This window comes from Oxyura jamaicensis, chromosome 1 (assembly GCF_011077185.1).
Source record: "Oxyura jamaicensis isolate SHBP4307 breed ruddy duck chromosome 1, BPBGC_Ojam_1.0, whole genome shotgun sequence".
In the NCBI taxonomy this organism is placed as follows: Eukaryota; Metazoa; Chordata; class Aves; order Anseriformes; family Anatidae; genus Oxyura; species Oxyura jamaicensis.
In genome coordinates, this window is record NC_048893.1 from 98,455,246 (window position 1) to 98,475,608 (window position 20,363).

Sequence of the window (20,363 nt, forward strand, 5' to 3'; positions counted from 1 at the left end):
GAAGCAAGTCATTCATTGATGTACCACAACCCAGAAAATGCTATTTTGCTTTAAACTTTCTTGAAGAGGGGGACAGAAGTGTACTTAAACATTATCAAAATATAATAATAATAAATTTCATTTTAAAGCTACTTAACATTTCAGTTATAAGCATTTACAAGACTCTGATCCACTCATAGTTCTCACTCTTCAAATTTTTCAAGGTACTTGCAGAGAAAGCAGACTAAAAATATAAGAAAACAAAGTAATATTGTCTTCCAATAATTATGTTGTAAGCTCTTGCCAGTATATGACTTGCATGTACTTAAAATGCAACCTACTGCCTCGAGGCAAGGTCAGATTCATTGTATAACCTGATCCTGCTTCAATAGATCAGGTTGGACTAGTTATAGGTGCCGCATCCCAATGAAACTTAGTGGAACAGTTTCACCACGCTTACAGTGTCCTCTCCTGTCCCACCCTGTCACAGACATCTTTGAAAATTGCTATTCTCTTTCTTTACCCATGTAGAGGACTGGATATATTGATCACTGTTTATAACCATACTTGTTTCAGGAAGTTGTTTTCATGCCCTATTACTCAAACCCTAACAAGCAACTCCAGTTCTTTGAATTTTCCACAGTGCAAGTAACTTGGAAAACAGACGTAAAGTAAAAAGGAAAATCTTGTCCTCAAATACTGTGATAGAATACAATAGTTTAGAAAGACTGTGAGGATAACAAATAATCTTTGGGCAGGTACCTGAAATGTGAGACAGGGAAACCAAGCTAGTATCTTCATATGAAACTGTATGTGAGGAAGTGTCAGCTGGCTTAAAGCTCTTTCAGAGAGACCTGTTGAAGAAGGGAACTGTGAGGGAATTTGTTTTCAGGAGCTGAAGGGCATTTCTGCTGTGTGTCATGTGCAGATGCATGAGTTAGCACAAAGATCTTAATGTATTCCTGCAATGTTCTGTTATAGCCATTCTCCCCAAAATAGATGCTTCAATAGGCCAGACACAGCCCTTGGAAATACACATGGGAACTAGGGTGTCAACTGTATCATTTTAGTGGCATATGAATCTAATAGAAATAAAGTAAAATATATTTTGCAGAAGTTTGGGATATGGGCTTATTTCCTTGGCTTCTCTTTTACTTTACAGCAGTATTTTACTCCTGAATTCTATTGAGACTTCAAAAAATTTTTTTTTTTCCAGTTTAAAATGAAAACATACAAGATAGAAGAATGTACCTATTACTGGGTGTGGGAAATGTAATTTCTGTTGATCTCTTATGTGGTAAATAGGCTGTGTAAAGAGTAGGTTACAATAAATCTGTTTTGAAGAGGATATTTTAGATTATTATTGTGAACTTGGAAAGTGCTGCGATCGGCTAATATTTCATAGGAAAAAAAAAAGCTAATTAAAAATTGCATGTTACAGTGTATGCAGTGTATGTCAAAATGGAGACCTTCTGATAGGGATGAAAACTTAACGTTTACATGCAGGTAAAGATTATCTGCATTTGATTTGTCTAGGCTTGACAACCTGTGTACCAAGGAATAACCTGATGTGATTTGAAATGGCCAGGATATTAAACATGAAAATGAGAGTACAGGACCTTTTAACAGTAATATTAAATTAATACAGTATCTTGCAAGAGCACACATTTGGTAAACATTTGTTCACTTCTATTAAAAGGAAAAAAAAATAATAAATTATGAATTTAAACAAAGTCTCTTATAGCAGAATATTTGCTTTTCTGGGTGATTTGTTTATATTAACCCATGGCATTTTGCCTTAATGACTGAGAGAATAATGAAGCAGATCTGTTTGCTTTGACAAAAAGGCATTTATTGCAAGTGACATATACTGCAAAGGTATCTCTTTTGGAGGAGAAAAGGTCAGTAACCAGCAAATGCTTAAAAAAAAAAAAAAAAAAAGGAAGTAATGAAATCCTTGGAGTGATGAAAATAACATATAAAGCTAATGTTTTCCTGCGGAGCAATGTTGTACGTTTTTCTGTAAACAAAAACTTTGGTACATGTCACAAATAACGTTTATATACACACAGTTCTCATTGGTTTATAAATAAATAAAAAAATATGCTGCACTTTATTCTTTCCAATTTGAAAATCCACAATTTTGTTGTTTAGGAAGTAAGAACAAACCGATTTGTAGAGTTGTTGTAATGTTTTGAGTTTTAGGCAAACCAGTCAAAGATAAATAAGTGAAATGAGGAGAGTCGTGTGGAGGATCTCCAGAGTCATAACGCATGAATTGCTGACACCCCAGCATTGTTCCCAAACTCATACAATACAGAAGCAGTTCCTCTGTGATCCAATATTTTGTATTTTCTTTTAATATAAAAGCCTCAAAAGAAGACATGGAGAATGTTTTGTCTCAGTTAAGATTTTGCAAGAGCTGATATTCCTCAACACACAAGTGATTCATTATGAAAGTCTTGTGCAGAAAATTTCACTGCTACCAATAGTCATCTGAGCAGAAAGGCTTAAAGCAGTATTAAAATGTGTACTGCTTAAAAGCCTGTGAATATTCAGACAGTGGGTAGTATATTTGAAAGTGCTGCCTGTTATTGCTCTTTGTGTGAATCTAATACAGGCCTCCATGTTGGTTTCTATCAATTTAAATGATTTTTTCCTCCTGAAAATGAGTGGAGGCTGACAGTATGTCAGGAGGTATCATTCAAGCTTCTTGTATTCATAAGTTATTTTCAAAATTCTGATTTTGGACACTGTTGGAAACAGGTAGCTTGGGTAAAGGGACATTTTTTTCTGATTCGGTTGGATTTACTTGTGTATTATTTAGGTATGGTGTTCCAGTCCTATTTATTAGTGTTCAAACCATGCCTTCAAACGGTTGGCTGTGATAACAGTTTAGATTGAGAAGTACTAAAGAAAAAAAATAAAATTTTGACTATAAAGGAAGAAAAGATCATTATAATGGAAGACTTCATTTAGTGCTATAGAAATGCATTCAGTGTATTCTGGTGTAAGAATAACCTACATCTGTAGATAACCTGACAGATTTCTTCCCAAAGCAACAAGTCAGACATACCAGGAATTCCTTAAAATTTCCATTATGAAAAGGGTCATTCAGTTACTTGTTCAGTAACCACTTTAAAGACTGAGTACTTTCCTATGTCTTTAGGAATGCTTTATTTTTTTCCTTACTGCATCACACAAAACATTTGTGTGATTTCCTTACTGCATCACACAAAACACACAAACAGACAAAACATTCTTTTATTCCTGTAGTACAGGCAAGGTTCAGCATCCCCTCCCTTCTCCTGTATCTTGAGTCATTTCCAGTTGACCCACATACAAATCAGCCATGACATGACAGTGTTCCTCAGCTGGAGATGAGGATCCCAACAGAAAAATTCGTAACTGAGGTGTGTGTTTGTGTGCAGCGGTGCAACAGAGGTTTAAGAACAAAATGATCGGTATAGATTTCTCACTAGCAAGCTAAGTAAATATTCTCATCTTGTATTATTATATTCAGCAACAAGAATAAATGTCTGCTACCTTTTATCTTTCTTCATGCTCATTTTCAGTCAGCCTGAGTTGCCACATGCAACTGGAAGATGACAAGATTCTGGTGGGGGTGAGCTTTTCTCAAGGGAAGAGCTGTCCCCATAAAAGGTCACTTCTGGTGGTCTCTAGGCAGATACGTTTATACTGTTTGTTAGCATTTCCACTGCTGACTTCACAGGTATCCTATTCTTACAAAGTAATATTCCCATCCTCCTTTGTATTCACAGTCTTGTAAAAACAATTTCATTTGTTTACAAAGTTTATAAATGATACGTTAAAACCAATTTCAGTTCTTAAGCAAAGTACTCAAGGGGTCTTGCAGAAAAATCTAGTGCTAATTTCTGTACTATTTTTTGGTATTTCTCTGGCAGGAAATTTCTTGATCACTATCACTTTTTTCAGTACTGACGTTGTTTTTTCTGATTAAATGAACTTGTGTCCAGTGCTATCCTATGATTGACTCTAGTATTAGGGTTAACATATACTGCTCTTGTTAAGACAGTATGGTACCTTATTAAAAGTCAAGCTAGTTTAGAATGTTCTACTTCTGTAAAGTTCTGTATCTTATTCCATTTGCTTACAGACCTTTAGTCGCTCAAGTCTGTTGTGAAGTCTTGCATATTATGTCACATTTAGTAATTTCTTGGATCAATCCCTGTATCTTAATTACTGGAGTTACATTTCTCGTTCCTATATGATAGTTGTAATTTAATTCAAATAAATCCTAATTGTATCTGCAATACAAGTTGTTATTTTCTCAAACCCATTTGAAACTCTTAGGTTTTTGCTCCCATGCCTAGTGCGAAACCCCTGTTCTATTCACTGCCTTGCCTTCACTTCGATTAACAGCACAGGCACGATCATAAACCTTTTTATATCTGTCACATTATTTGTCAGCAGCAGGTAGGTTACCACTTAGCAAAGGAATTTACTGGATCACATTTGTGACTGCAGGACCACTAGCCACCTCATAGTACTCTGACTTGATGTTCTGGAGATTTGCCTGCATGTGTTATTGGACCAACATCATGTCACAAATATTCCTGTCTTTGGTGTTTAGAATACACGGTAATTTTATGAAGACACGTGTAAACATCAGATGATGTGCTCCTTTACTATAATAATCAAAGCTAATACAAAAATAAGATAACTGCATTTATTAAGGAAAAGATAGTTGAACCCCATTTGTGCTACCTGAATATCAATCCTGTAGATCGTAGACTGTTTCTTTGTGCAGACTTAATGAAAGGTTTTTTGATTCTAAACATAAAATATTAATTAGATACCAAAATACCAATTCAGAGCCTTCAGAAATGTGTGTTTCAAAGAAATCTTTGCACATAACACTGCACTTCTAAGAAACTTCGTATGGAGATGATGAAAGGTGGAAAGAAAGAGTGATCCAGCCGGTGGTCAAAACAATCTCTTTGGATATGGAGGATCTGAGTTTCAAAACAAATAAAATATTTATCCTGATTTTTCTCCTCATAGATTGGAAGGATTTCTAGTCCATTTCAGAAGATAAGAGAGAAATATTTCTCACAGAACTATTTTACCAACACCTCTCTTTTTTACCTCTACCTTATACATGATATTTCCTCTGGGTTGTGTTTAATGCAAGAACTATACTATAATGTTCGCTTGAAATGATTTTGTTAGTATTTACTGGATCAATGGTTCCTTGAAAGCTGGCGTTAGATGCTGAAAAACATAAAGGTTTTCAAGTTGCCTATCCCAGCTATTTCACCAGGAGTCAATTTTGGAATTCAACTTGATGATATTTTCATGTGGGTGGCAAGATGAATGCTAGTAATGAAACTCATTCTCTTATAATTCTAACGTAGTATAGAGCTTCTTGTATGGTTCAGGTAGTATGAATGTTGTTAAGCTTAGTTACTTAAGGGTCTGAAGAAGATTCAGTGCAAACATGAGTAAGTAGAAAGGATCAGAATTTCATAATATCCAAGAGCTTCACATTCAGGGAAAATGAGAATTAATTGTTTGAAATGTTTATGCTTTGAAGTGGTGATAAATGTTATCTAGATCTTATTTACATTGATTCTATTTATATTCTGCAGATGGTTGCATTGTCATCAATATTCAAAAAGGTAGCAAAGTTAAATTCAAATTGGTTATAACTCCCGAATGAGCTGATTATCTGGCTTGTGTAAATTAGCGTAACTTTACCACTTACTTTGGTAGAAAGGTGTTAAGGTAGACCAGCTGAAAATCTGTCCCAGTGTGTCCAGTCTCCAGCTCATCTGTTTTAAATAAGATCTTACAGTATTTCGGATCATTTATATTCTCATTCAACTTTAAATACCTAATTAAGCTTCTACCCTTTGAAGTATCAATAAGCTTCTTGCTTTAACTGCTCTTAAAGTATTTAATGTCATACTTCATTCAAAAAACAAACCAAAACACCAGACATCTCTTAACACTTAACACTGTCTGCACGTTATAAACATGTCTTCGGTTCTGTTTGTCCTGATTCTTTGAGAGAGAATATCTAGTAAAGAAGTCTGAAGAAGAGAGATCTGTAATGACCTGTAGGGCTCAGCTACAAAGTAATCATCGTCAGCATAAATACTTTGTGGTGTAAATGTATTTCTATCGCAATAAACAAGTGTGATGTAATTTTTCATTATAGTGATAATGTTCGTTCCTTTGTTGGGACCATGATCTTGAAATCTTGTATGCAATAAAGTTGCATGATATGTAGGGAATAGCAGACTTGAATTAATTCCTAGATAAAAATTAGTATGCATTGCATTTCAATGATTTGTCTTTGTGTTTTTTTCTCTAATCAAAATCTCAGTTAATTTCAGCCTTGTTCTCTGCCTCTTCCACATTAGTTCCATTGTCTTGATTTGCATCATTTGTAGCAGCTGGCTTCTTGTCAATCGGTACTTTGGACCTTTACATCAAACACCAAATTAATTACAGGAAAAGAAATCCCAATAGTACTTCTGTGCTTAGAGGCTTTCACAACTATTAAGTGAATGCTCCTGCTTCTCATTAGAGAGAAGTGGAACATGGGGGAGGGGCAGCATGTACTTCACAGGTACATTTGGCTATCTCTAGAGTTAAGCATCATTCAATTGCCCTTACCTCAATTTCTAGCACCTCCCTTCTTTTGTTGTAAAGTTAAACTAGGAAAAAAAGCATTTTTTCTTTTTTAAACAGTATGAGATGTATTTTCTATTAAAGGATGTGTAGACTCAATGCTTTTCATATGCAGAAGCACTTCATGTAGTTAATTAGAAGGCCTGCTGCCATCCTAAATGTTTGTACCCTTTCCCTAACTAACTTAATTTTTTTCTCTCAGGTTGACAAACTTAAATTTCTCTATCTCAAGTCTATCTCAGAAATAAAGAGCCCCTTTTAAAGTTAAGCAGCAAATACAAAGGGCTCACAAGTATATTGTCCGGAAGATAACCCTCACTAGCAGATGTTAGTGCAAGCAGTAAATGTTTAGACATTATTTTCTGACACCAATTAATTTAGTCTTTCATCCGGTTGGTACTCTGTTAAATTCCTTTTTTTCTTAATGACTGCTAGTAGCAGTTAAGACAATAACTTTTTAATTTTGATGCACTTACGTTTTATACAAAATCAAAAGACAAACAGCACTCAAACAGTAGCAACTGTGGTGGGGAAACAAGGAAGGTGAATGGAGGTGCGGGAGATGCTATGTGGTCTAACCATGACAGATACACTCTACTTATAGTGAAGTACTCCATTGAAATGATGTGCTAGATTAGTATAACTTACTCACTATCTTCCATTGCTTTATTCTCCTGTTTTTATGTTTTTCTTGAACAAATAGCTACGATTTTCTTGGCTATAGTTTCAAGATATGTACCATCTCTGACTTTCTGATATTTCTTGCTCTCTTTAAGTGAGATGTCTCATGTAGTCCATCTTTTCAATAGTGCACAGATCATGAAAGAAGGTAATACCTTGCCCAGCTCTTAGGAGAATATTCCATTTGGTTAGGTACAGTGTCAGTTTTGTAGCAATATCTTTCCTCATTTTCAGTACTGTATTGTTAGCACAGTTTAAGAGCTCTGTCCAGCATTATTCCAAGGTTATTTTCAGAGTCCTGCTGTGATTCTGATTCTTTTATGTTTGTCTTCTGGTTCTGAGCTGAATATGAAATTTAGTGGTTTAGCTTTTGAATGGGAAATTTAATTTACAGCTTGTCAGCTTGCTTACAAAATGGGTACCAGTGTAAAGGACTCTCCTAAATATATATGCAGCCTGCTCTTTTTTGTTCTTTGTTCACTTCTTTGTTCCCATGAAGCAAGGAAATACACTAAAATTACTTTGAAGATGTAAATTCATAGCTGTCAACGGCTGACCGTATCCTCGGGGCCTCCCAGGCAACACAGGCTGTGTGAGACAGCAGATGGTGGCTACGCATGCAGGGTATCCATCCAGGAAACGGCACTTGCCATCCCTCGGCATCCATGTTCTTGGTCTGCCCACAGAACTGCAGTTTATTGCCAAAAGTTGAGCGTCTGCCTGTAGAAATACTAGTATTTTTCTTATAAACCCTTTTATATTTGATCACATTACTTTTCGTGTGTTTCCAGATACACCACTTGTTGCCTCTGTTTTGTAGTGAGTATATTCCACGTACTTTAGGTAAAAAGTTTGTGGTGAACCAGCTATCACAGACTCTGATAAGTATCTAACTTTCAAAGCACTAAACGGGTCAATTCTGTGTAAAATGAGCCATCTAAAGTGACTGGGAGTCTACTAGGCAGCAGGTTATAGCACGAGTAAGAACCATTAAGTTCACCTGGATTTGCATCAAACGGTAATAATGATGGTATGGTATATAAAACAAAAACAAAGTTGGCATACGTGAAAGTCTTTCAAAATACTGCATTCCAGATGAAGTGTTGGCATGAATCTTTTAGCTTTGGCAGCTGAGATTTGCTTCGGAGATTGTACATAAGCCAAGTTGTGTTTTTTGTTGTTGTTGGTTTGTTTTGTTTTGTTTGTTTGTTGTTTTTTGTTTTTTTCCTTGGTTAAATGGCAACTTTTTTCCTGCATTTTTTTTTTTTGTTTGTTTGTTTTTTTAAATGGAGTCTGAATAAGCCTACTCCATATCTTAAAGTGAAGCATGTTTTGTAGCCTAGTTGTGGGGGCTAGTTAATCAAGGTGAGACTTAAAGAACATTACTGCTAGACAAAAACAAATGGAAATACTGTGTTTGCACACTGTCTGTGGGACATGAGGCATTAGGCATGTGGAAGAAACCAGAGCTGAAACGTGCTTTGTGCCAGTCTTGGAAAGTGTCTCTAGTGTGTACGACATGAAGCATTATGTATGGGAAAGAAGCTCCCCTTGCAGGGTGGCTGACCTAATACATATTGGTAGGTTCCTAAAGCACCAAGCCCCTTAAGTTACTTGTTTCCACTATCAAACACTGAATGCATCGTTATGCGCTGTGCTTTACTCTATACTACCTAGACCACTATTTGAACTAGGACGTTTTTCTGAATTTTTCTAGAAAGTAAGGAACAGTGATTCAAGTCACTTTTTTTCCTAATAGTTATTTTTATACCACTGGAATCAGTGATGACAGTATCTATATCCAGGATAAAAAATCAACAAAGTGGTCAGAGTTGGCCCAACTGATCTTTTGATTTTTTTAGACTTTTTTGTTGTCATTCAGTTGATAAAATGGGAGATTGTCTCTGTGGTTGTAGAAGTTGACAGTATGAATGATAGTGCCAATTTCTGTTAAGTGCTAAAAAACAGTGGGCTTGCAGCGTTACAGTGATGTTTTTAGGTTCTATAGCAACTCTGAAATTTGTATCCTGGTTGACAGAATTAGTGTTTGTTTGTTTGTTTGTTTTTTAGTCATGGAAATGAGAAATTTTTAATGATACCATAATAGCACAGAGGATGAAATTCATTCATCAGTTCAGGCTTCCCCCCTAGTCCTCAGATATTTAGATCTGCTTATTTTATTGGCCAAACAAACCTGTTACCAAGCATGAAAGTTCTAAGAATGGCTTTAATAACAAAAAGGACCAATTTATTTATAAAGAAGTATTCTTTGGAATTTAAATGTTATATATTTTAATGTATTTTACTTCTGTATATATTTTAATGTATTTTACTTCTGTGTTGTTGTTTTTTTAGCATATGACTTCACAGCTCCTTAATATTTTTTAAATGCAGGTAATGAATTTGGGCATCCAGAATGGCTTGACTTCCCCAGAAAAGGGAATAATGAGAGCTATCACTATGCCAGAAGACAGTTTAATCTTACTGATGATCATCTTCTTCGCTATAGATTCCTAAATGCATTTGATAGAGATATGAATAAATCGGAGGAAAGATTTGGCTGGCTTGCATCTCCCCCGGTAAGCTGTATATACTAAATGATAAGTTTTTAGTCACTAGTTGTGTACGTGCTCAGAATAACAACAATAGAAAATTTGCATTCAGAAATTTTAAACAGCACTTTATTATGCACTGTGTAATGCCCCACTATATATTTGAAGTTGTCAAAACATGTCACTGGAATATCTTCCACGGATAATGGAAATCTGAAACAGTCTCCTTTTAGTTTCCTAGCAAGCTCTTTTCCTATTATTTTTATTTAGTATGTGCAGATTGGATAAAACAGACTATAAAATAGTGTGTAATCCAATCCAAGGATTGCTTCGGAAAAGTGTAAATTGTTCTGACAATTTAATTTTACATAAATAATTATTTTGTTACTGAGAAAATGCTTTACATGGAGTACAGTGTAAGTTATAGTCTCCTAGTTTTCAGCCTGTCACTTTTGTATTTGGCACTTTATCTAAACATTGCAATGTACTTTTTATTTTAGTAACTCAATTATCATTTCTCAGTGTTAAAATTATTTCATACTAGTCATAATCCACGTTAAACTTTTTTTTAAATATGCTTCTAGTTATTATTGGCTTTAGCTAATAGAGCAAATGTGGTGTTCAATGCAGTTAAATGTGTTTTTTCAAAGCAATTTCTTACACATTAAAAAACAAAACAAACCATACTGCTTCATTTTCTAAATTACTAGCAGAAGTGATGCTGATTGTCATAACAAATAGGTGGAAAATTTAATAAAAGAAATCCGTTTTTGCTAAAGGAAAGTGTGATAAAAAGACCACATTATTAATCTTTGCTGAGCAAGATTTTTTCAGTTGCTCTATATACCTCGCATGCTTCTGCCTCTTTAACTTTAAATTCCCTCTTAAAAGCTAAGCTGCAGTTTAGTGACTAGAAGTTTTCTATTACATTACATAGGCACAACAATTAGTTTGCATGGTAATGCTCATATCTATACTGCTTAAATCTTGTACAATTTTACTTGAAATGAGGGATTGCAGCAGTGTTTTTCTTATTTTCTGTTAACTCAATTAGCAATTAAATACTACACAGTATTGGAATTATTTTATTTTATTTTTATTTCCTAGGCCTTTGTGAGTGAAAAGCATGAATCCAATAAGGTCATTGCATTTGAGAGAGCAGGTCTTGTTTTTATTTTCAACTTCCACCCATACCAAAGTTACGTGGACTACAGAATAGGTGTTGAAACTCCAGGAAAATATCCTTTCCTTTGCTGTTTCATTTGTACAAAGAAACTTACTTAGTTACTTAAAAACTAATTTTGTTTTCCAATATGAATGCAAACTAGTTACAAGGTAAGAAAACACTTATTTGTCATTGGTGCAGTCTTTAAAGCTTGCTTTACAGCAAAAACAACAATTACAAATTTGTTTTCTTCATGAGATCATTTTGTAGAACAGAAGTAAAAACAGAGATTAAAGATTACGTTTGAAAGTCTTTAATTTTTTTTTCTCTTTTTTGTCCTTTATCTCTTTTTGCACTTCTCTTTTTTTTTTATAAATAATGTTGAGAGACAACAGAGAAACTTCTGCATTTTAAATAAACAAGAGAAACCGACCACAGTGAGTCTGTGCACAGAGTCACACAGGAAAATGTATTACCTTACACTTCCAGGAAGGTTGTACAATTATTGTTTTATAACTGGGTAATCTGAGAATGTGTTCTTAGCTCAGCTGAGAAGCAGTAAATGATTACTCTTGAGTAATTGGCTGGTTTTACTTTTTTGTCCAAATCCTTAGCATTGAGGGAGATTTAAAAAAAAAGTAATGTTAACTTGCTAGAGGGATTTAGTTTTCCCAAATTCAGTTTAAGTGTGTTGACAAACTCTAGTCAGTCTTGCTGTGTCACTTTAAATCACTGCAGCTCATAACTTTTGGCCTACTTTCTTTTCTTTATTGGTAGATTCAGCAAACTTTTGCCATATTGCAGTTACTTTAGTGTGATTTGCCATATTGCAGTTACTTTAGTGTGATTTGGCACCCTATTACTAACTCCTGAGCACTGCTGTATTTACCTGCTGAGATCTGTGATGTAGCAGGGTTTAGAAACATTAGGTCAAACCCACCTTCTCCAGTACTTTTTTCTGCTGTCTATATGGCTCTACTTAAGTGCCTGGAAAAGGCATAGTGTAGTAGTAATCTGGATTAATAAAATCTTAATCTGATGCTGTGAGATACACCAGCACTTGACTGTCATAGTCATCAGATGTACACCTGTTTAAGTTGATGCTACTTTCCTCTGCATTGCGTAAAATGCTTTGAGTTCTGCAGATGGGAAAGGTGTAAGTTCAATTTTAATGACTATAGCACACAATAATAGAATTAGCATGACTTCCTTGCTCTGGTATTACATAGATGCAATTAAAATCATAGACTATCCTGAGTTGGAAGGGACCCACGAGGATCATTGAGTCCAACTCCTGGCTCCACACAGGACCATCAAAAAATCAGACCTTGTATCTGAGGGTGTTGTCCAAACAATTCTTGAATTCTGTCAGGCTTGGTGCTGTGACCACTGCCCTGGGGAGCCTCTCCCAGTGCCCGACCACCCTCTGGGTGCAGAACCTTTCCCTAACCCCCAGCCTGACCCTCCCCTGTCCCAGCTCCATGCCATTCCCTCGGGTCCTGTCGCTGTCCCCAGGGAGCAGAGCTCAGCGCCTGCCCCTCCGCTCCCCTCGTGAGGGAGCTGTAATCCAAAACATGTTGTTGTTTGCTTTCTGCCTTTCTTTGTCAAACATGCTTTTGAGGTTCAATTCGCAGAAATTCTTGAGAAATATTAAAAAAAAAAAAAAATCTCACTTTCAAGAACTTGGTATAATTTTTCTCTCTTCTGTAAAATGTCTTGATCAGGCTTGTATGTAACTATTACATAAGTCTGCTTCCATAGGTTCATTTTCTGGTTAGTTCTAATTGATTTAAATACCCAGGCATTATTTTTGTGCATGTAAGTAGATGTGCTACACAGTTTTACAATAATTCTACTCCTTATCCTTTATAGCTAAGATGGGACTAAGCTGTGCTCAGGCACTTCTGAAGCTATTTGGCTTATTTTATTTTTAAGAAAATATTTTTATGACTATTCTGACTAAATTAATATTTTATATAAGCAGTCGTTTTTTTTTTTTTTTTTTTTTTTTTTTACCAGTGCTCTAAATTTTTCACTCATTTCAGAAACATTTCATGTATCTATTTTACAGCACCAGAATCTTCTTTTTCCTTAGGCATTTACTTTTTTTTTTATAGAATCCTGAATGTGTTGCTGCTGTTTCAGCCGAGAATGCTCTATAGTAGCTGTTGTGAAGCAAATTGCAAGATCTGCTCTTCACTAGTTTTGAAGGCCCAGCTGGGTTGGTCTGTGGCTAATTCACTCTAAGCATTGAGACAGCTTTCTATGCTGTATCATGGCCAGCAGCACACTCAATGCTAATTGATTTTTATTTTTATTTTATTTAACTTGTAACTTGCTGGAAAATGTTTTTTATTCACTTAGTAGTAGATAATCAAATTTTTTTAGATCCTTATTCTGATTCACTGAAAATCATATTAGAACTTAACAGCAGCTCAAGTGTGTTCAAAACAAGTATGTTGTTATAAAAGGCATACCATGATGTCTCATATTTGCAGTTTAAAGCATGTGTTTATTTTAATATGTTGGTCTCAGTACACTCTAGTCTTTTAAGTGTGTGTAATATAATTTTATTTCATCATTTATTAATTATAGACATTTTAAATATTAAAAAGTTTTTGTTAACGCCTAAAGATACATACTAACGTTTTCATTGACTGAGCTATTTTTTTCTACTGCTAATGGAACTGCCAATTACAGACAGTGTACTCACTTTTATTAAAGCTGTTTTGTCTCAGTAACTCCTCCCACCCCAATCAAAGAGTGGATTTTGTGAATCTGTGTCCTCAGTGTGTTGTGTTAGCCATTTCCTCCGGTAGATCACTGAGGGTTTTCAGTGCCATCGCTGCCACTGCGTTTCTGTCAAACACACTGTTACCTCTGAGACATTTGTTCATTTAGTTAAGGAAGTGTTATCCCCTTTTACTCTATCGTGCTCTGAGGGGAAGCAGTGAGCTTCTCATAATTCAGTGTTTCTGCTTGGGAATCTCAAATATAGAGTCTTCCCATCAATCACCTCAACAGTCTTTCTGCTAGTCATTTTATTCTATGGTAGTTCAATGTATGAATGAGGGGAATGAAATCTGGGAATGAGCTATTGCCAACTGGAGACAGGAACTGTCTCTTCATTCCAGGATCTAGGATTTTAAAGATCATCCCAAATAATGTATGTTCTATTTCTAACTATATATCTGCCTACATACAAGTTCTGGTTCACAAAGCCAGCCTGAAAAGATTTTCAGGTTTCAAATCTGACTTCTTTTGCATGGTTTTCTCTCAAGTGGAACACAGTAATGTTTCCCATGTCAAGGGAACAAAAAGCATGCTTTCAGTTGGATAAGGAAAAAAAAATGTCTCATTATAAAAACATTGTGATGCTAGAACTCAGAAAGAAATGTTGTCACATGACCTTAAATCTTCAGGACAACCGTTCTCCACTTCTGAAAGCAATTCTTCCTTCTCCCTTTGGAACTTAAACATGAAGTAGAAGTACTTAAGAACATGAGTTTATTGTTACCATTTTGTTTTTGTTTTAAGAAGTCAGTGGATTTTGAATTTGATACTCTGAGAGGCAATTTACTGATTAAGGCTTAGGAGCTAACTGCTATAATGCATTGATGTTTTTATTAAAAAGTTTGTCTGAATGATACTGGGAATCGTGAGAAATGTGATGATCTTTTCATCAGCCCATACCTAGATTTAAGCTTATTAAATAGATTGGATTAATCAAAGTAGTGTATGTAACTCTTGTTATTACATTTATCTATATTAAGTGAATGGCTTTGACGTATTTCTGACATATTTCTTCATATATTCTAATAGTACATATCATAACATTGTTGCCATATATAGCTGCCCAGATTTGTTGTCAGGTATATTAAACATTATAGAGCTTCCTGCCTCTCCGGCCTATGTTTTTGTAGGCATTCCTCTATTCTTATCTCATTGAAGATGTAATCCTTCTTTCAGCTGTTCCTTATTTGTAGGCTGTTGGCATAGCAAACCTTATCATACTTTTTTTAAGAGGAGTAATAGTAGTCTTTACAGTACTTCTGGTCCTGCTTAATTTGGAAGGTCTTTCTGAACAGGCAGCTTTATGAAGAGTCTCAGCCAGCTTGGAGTCAGTTTTTCTTCTCTTTTATACAATTGTCTTCTCCGTTGATTTATTTCCCTTGAAAGTGGTTTGCTTCAGTCTACATCTTGTTCTCCTAAGATCATGTATCCTAATGTGAGACATTCAGGGACGGAGACGTGTGTATGTGAGTATAAAAGTCAGTATATGTTGTTGAGCAGTATCGAGCCTCTACTAGCCTATCTCTGTGTCTTGACATTTTATGTTGTCATATACTGCTAAAATGCAAGTAGGGAGATTTCGTAGTGGGAAGAAATGGTTACCTGTTTACAAATATCGCCATTTTTATATGGTATAATGTATCCAAAGCACTGCGAAGATACAATGAATGAATATCAAAGAGTCACTTACTGTTGTCATGAATTTACAGTGAATATATTCAAAGTCAGATTTGTCGATACGTGAATACCTAACTGAGGCCTGAAATATCACAAATATTGTCATTAAAATGCTGCAAAAATATACTTTTTTTTTAAAAAAAAAAAAAGTTAACACTGGCTCTCTGACATTTGCAACCTGCACAGAGAGCTTCTAATGAGCAAATAAGGTCACTTGAATGAGTCACTGGAGTGTGATTGCTGAAGGCGAAGATGCTACTTTGCAGGCTGCTTTGAAGTACAGTTATGTAACTGTCCGTACCTATTAGAATTCAGGGTGTATACAGCAAATGAAGACAAAGGACTTAATTTAGAATCAGCCAAATGCCACATTCTATCAAGGTAGTTCATACATTAAGGTTAATATGTGTGAATGAGAAATATAGCCTACTAATGCACCTTGAAAAAGTTTGATCTTGTTAGGAAAAGACATGGGTTTCCATTGCCATGAATCGGTGCTACTATCAGGGCAACATATGCTATTTCGGAAATACAGTTTCATTAGGTAAAGGAAAAAAGAAAACATTTCTATGGTGATACTGGAATTCTACTTCATAAATTATGCTCTTTCAGAAGCCTTTTCATGAGAAACAGGCAGCTTGAACTAACAAATTGTTTCTGACTAATTTGCTTCAGTTTGGAGATAGACAAATAACATCTAGGTCAGCTGTCTCTAGTTCTGATTGTAGATAAAATTTTGAATGTTAACAGGGAAGCCATTCACAAGTTTCTGCTTTTGTTTATTTAATACTGTCTAGACTTTTCTGTGGGGTAGTGGTGATTTCAAGACCTGTCTGCAGTAAAACCTTTTTTTCCTCTATTCAGAATGAGAATGGCTGAAAGGAAACAGAAGAGGAATGGAGCTATGATTTGTTTTCCATTTAAGTTAATCACCATAATTTCAAAATAACTTCACCACTTTTGTAGTAGGATCTATTCCAGTATGTTACTGTCTCTGCTATTATAATGTTTTTTTTTTCTTATTTGTTAACTGAAATGTCTCACTGCAATTTAAGCACTGTTTATTATTGGTCCTGTTTTTAATGGAGGAGAAACATCTTTTCTGTTTTGATGATGCTGATGTCACTTTTTTGATTTTCTCTTGTTGAAGTTATTCAGCCATTCTCTGGAATTAGCTTTCCTTGAAGCTCAGTGCCAAAAACAAGTCACAGCTCTGACAGTTCATCAAATTCATGGTCTTGAAAAACTCAAGTCCTGTGTGGTGTTTGTGCCAGGACATGTTCCATTTGTAATTCATGTTATTTCTCTGTACTTCCTAACTATTTACTTCTTCTCATATTGCAGTATTCCCCACAGTTAGGTACTTCTTATTCCTACCTGTATAGCATTTACATTTATCCCAGCTGAACTTCCCCTCCTTCACCTGGGACCATTTCTTGACTTTACAGTAGCATGCTTGATACAGCGGTAGATTTTGCCATCTGCAAAATAATAATAGATTTGTAACACACGTATCACTAATATGGACAAAATATACGAATGGAAAAGTGTTTGTGAAAGTACTGGCAGGAGCAAGAAAATAAGGGTTATAAGAATGGCCTGCAGTGATAATGGAGAATGCTGTTCCCTGCAGTAAAACAAAGGAATATGTTTTCCTTTCAAGACAAGAAGGTAGGTACTCATAAGTGTCACCATCTCTGTTCTGGCACAGATGACTTGTCAGAAGACCTTACATCCTAAACAACAGTAGGATGAAAACATGATATAATATATGCTATTCATTTTCCTATTAGCGCAGTATGAATCAGATACATTGCAAGTAAACAAGGATAAGCAGGCAGTGAAGTAAATCAGCAATTTATCATCATGATTAACAACTGATGTGGATTTAAATAGATCCATATATCCATATTTACATTTGGTTGAAGCAAAAAGGCACAATACTTTTTCCCTCCAGTACTGTGCCACAAGCTAACTTCTAAATGGTTTCAAATATCCTTTAAATATCTGGAGCTGAAGTTCATCAGGCTGAGGTGCTTAATTTAATTTGAAAATTTATCTAAAAGCTCTGTAATATGCTCTTTCTCAATTGTAGGTTGACACCTTAGTCTTCTCCAAAATTAGGAGTATGTGGAGAGGAGGAACAATTACCTAGAAATTAATTATGCTAGTTACCCAATTTTCTATTGAAATTCAAGAACTGTTAAAAGCAAAAAAAAAAAAAAAAAAAAAAACCTTTACGGTCCTTCTGGCAGCTTCACTTTTCTTCATCTTTTCTGTGTACATAGTGCATTTAAAGATGAGTTCTTGTTTTCCTTAGTGCATGTTACTAGCATATCATTTTGTTCCTTTAACTTCCTTATCATTACTTTGATATTATTTCTTCCTAGCTTGAAAATCTGGTTTCTGCTTTCTTTATACTTCTTCCTAGGATTTGAGGTGAATGAAAAGTTCTTTGTTTAGCCATATTGATCTATGACTATATTTCTCATTTTGTGTGCAAGTTAGTAGTTCATAAATTATGCTTGTGCCCATAGCTTTTCTTTTACAAAATCAATTTCTTCGAAAAATTGCAGGTCTTCAGTATCTTTAACAATTCAACTTTATTATAATGATTTACAGTTCTACAGCTGTTAATGCACCTGGGTTTCCTTCTTATTTTGTTTCTCGTCTTCACTTTTTGGCAGGCTATTTTCTTTTACTTTGAGCGGTAACATTTTGGCAATGAAAATTGTTGCCAGGAGAGCTTATCTGTTCTTGCTTTCTGTAGGGTAAATATTTTCCTTTGGCCCTGATTCATTGTCATTGCCTTTGACTTCTCAAACCAGCTAGTACATGACAGTCCTGTTTTGTCTTCATTGTCATATGAGTACTTTTTCCAACAGTTTTTATACATAGTCTTGAAAACCAGATGATGAACAGCAATCTCAACTCAGGTATTTTTTCTTCTTGGGAAGGAGTAGGGCATGGTTCTAGTAAATCCAATTGAAAATCTGAATTATGTCGTAGATGGTGTTTGCAACCATGGTACAGCTTCACTAGCTACAGATCTAGCTGCAGAGATGTTGCCTTGGCAAACAGAAACTTATCTACAGTGCTGACAGTCAAGCAAACGTTGCAACAGTTTCACTATCACATCATGCAGGCTCAGTATTTATGGCAACCTTTTTAAAGACCTTACTGGATAAAGCTGAGAACAACCAGATCTGACCCTGTAACTGACTTCCAACCTGAATGTTTGGTGATCCCATTCTATGACTTACAAACCTTATCTTCACTCCTTCAGACAAGCTTATTGATACTGCGCCTTACCCTCCTGTGTGCTTGTAAACTCCTGTGGTAAATGGAGGTCACTTTTCTTGTCTAAGTGAGCTCTTGGAGCTATTTAGCAGTAGCTTTCCTAAATAGCAGCTTTTCACCTTCTGTTATTTCTGTCAGCAAAGTTCTTAAAGATGAGTAAACACAAATGAATAAATAAATAAATAAATGGAGCCTGTTTAGATTTGGAAAGCAAACTATCTTCATAGTGCCAGAGCATTCTCAGAGTTGACTTTAAAATAAACAAAAGTAGTGGAATATTTAAATGGATCTGATTTGAACTTATTTAGTAAAGAAAAAAACTCTTAAGATGGATTTCTGAATTTTCTGGACTTGAGTTAAAACAAATTGCTTTGAAAAGAGTTGTGTTGAATCTGGGGTGTTTTTCTTCATTTATCAGTTTTTTAGACAAATTATGTATTTCACATCGTCAACCTTTAGACACACAACTTGAGTATTCAGACGTCAGGGGGAAGCAAACTGAAATATTTTCCTGTTTGGGGCAAGTTTTGTGTATGCTTCTAATATTGTCTTACTAAGGTAAGCATATATACTGAGCTTCATATTCTGCTTAAACTGATTAAAAAAAAAAAAAAAAAAAAAAAAAAAAAAACTGTGCAAGTGGAGAAAGCCCTGTCTAAATAGCCATAGTATGTCTTATTCATAAAACCAGGGAGGGTTTCTCTTCTATCTTCTGAGACACATTACCTAGAGAAAATTAGTATGATATCTTAAGTACAGCCAGAGGTTCAGAAATGTAAGGAATGCAAAAATGTCTCAGTAAGGAAAAACAGTTTCAGATGATGGTGCATTTAGGTGCACTTGAACTTCTGGTCGTGGTTGAAAACTATGAAGGCTTCAGTTAAAATGTGAAACCTACATCTGTGAATTTTCATATTTTACCCAAAAGTACTAAAAAAAACAAACAAACAAACAACAACAACAAAAACAGGGTTTGTGTTTAAATGAAAGTAGTAGAAGGAAGTTGTGGTACATTAATGATAGGTTTCTAGTCCACACTTCATAAGGGTTGCCCATTAATAATTTGTAGTCTTCTATGTTGTTGACTTAGAATGACTTTATTTTAAGGAGCAAAGTTGGAAAGACTTGTATATTCAGATTTTAAATGCTGCTGTGAGTCATTCAACATAGTTTTGCCAGTTTATTCAATCTGACCTTTGAGTATCCATTTATTACAATGTTGAATCTGGTTCAGGTGCAAACTTCTTGTATGCTTGTTGCTAAAATGACAAAAGAGAATGCTGTTACAATACTTGAAAGGTGGCTTTTGATTTTCATTGCAGGTGGGCAAAAATATTTTACCAGAGTCTGAGGGCTATTTGTTGAAATATTTCCAACTCATAAAAGGCTTTTATTTGAGAGTTTTTATCTTCTGCAGTCATTGTACATGTAGCTAATAAACTAACCATACTAAGAAGCAGTTTAACACTCAGCATTAGATGGAGTCAGCCTTGGTTTTCATGTGCTACAGTTAAGGATGATGGTGAAGCTGCTAA

At 35.1% G+C, this 20,363-nt stretch overlaps 1 protein-coding gene across 3 annotated transcripts in view; it reads left to right on the forward strand.

Moving 5' to 3' along the window:
- Window positions 1-20,363, forward strand: part of GBE1 (1,4-alpha-glucan branching enzyme 1) — a 169,677-nt gene that overhangs the window by 131,950 nt on the left and 17,364 nt on the right. For all 3 annotated transcript variants that reach the window (XM_035315354.1, XM_035315355.1, XM_035315356.1), the window contains exons 13-14: window positions 9,736-9,920; window positions 11,001-11,131. In XM_035315354.1, the coding sequence (XP_035171245.1) occupies window positions 9,736-9,920; window positions 11,001-11,131 (316 nt within the window). The remainder of the gene's footprint in view (window positions 1-9,735; window positions 9,921-11,000; window positions 11,132-20,363) is intronic.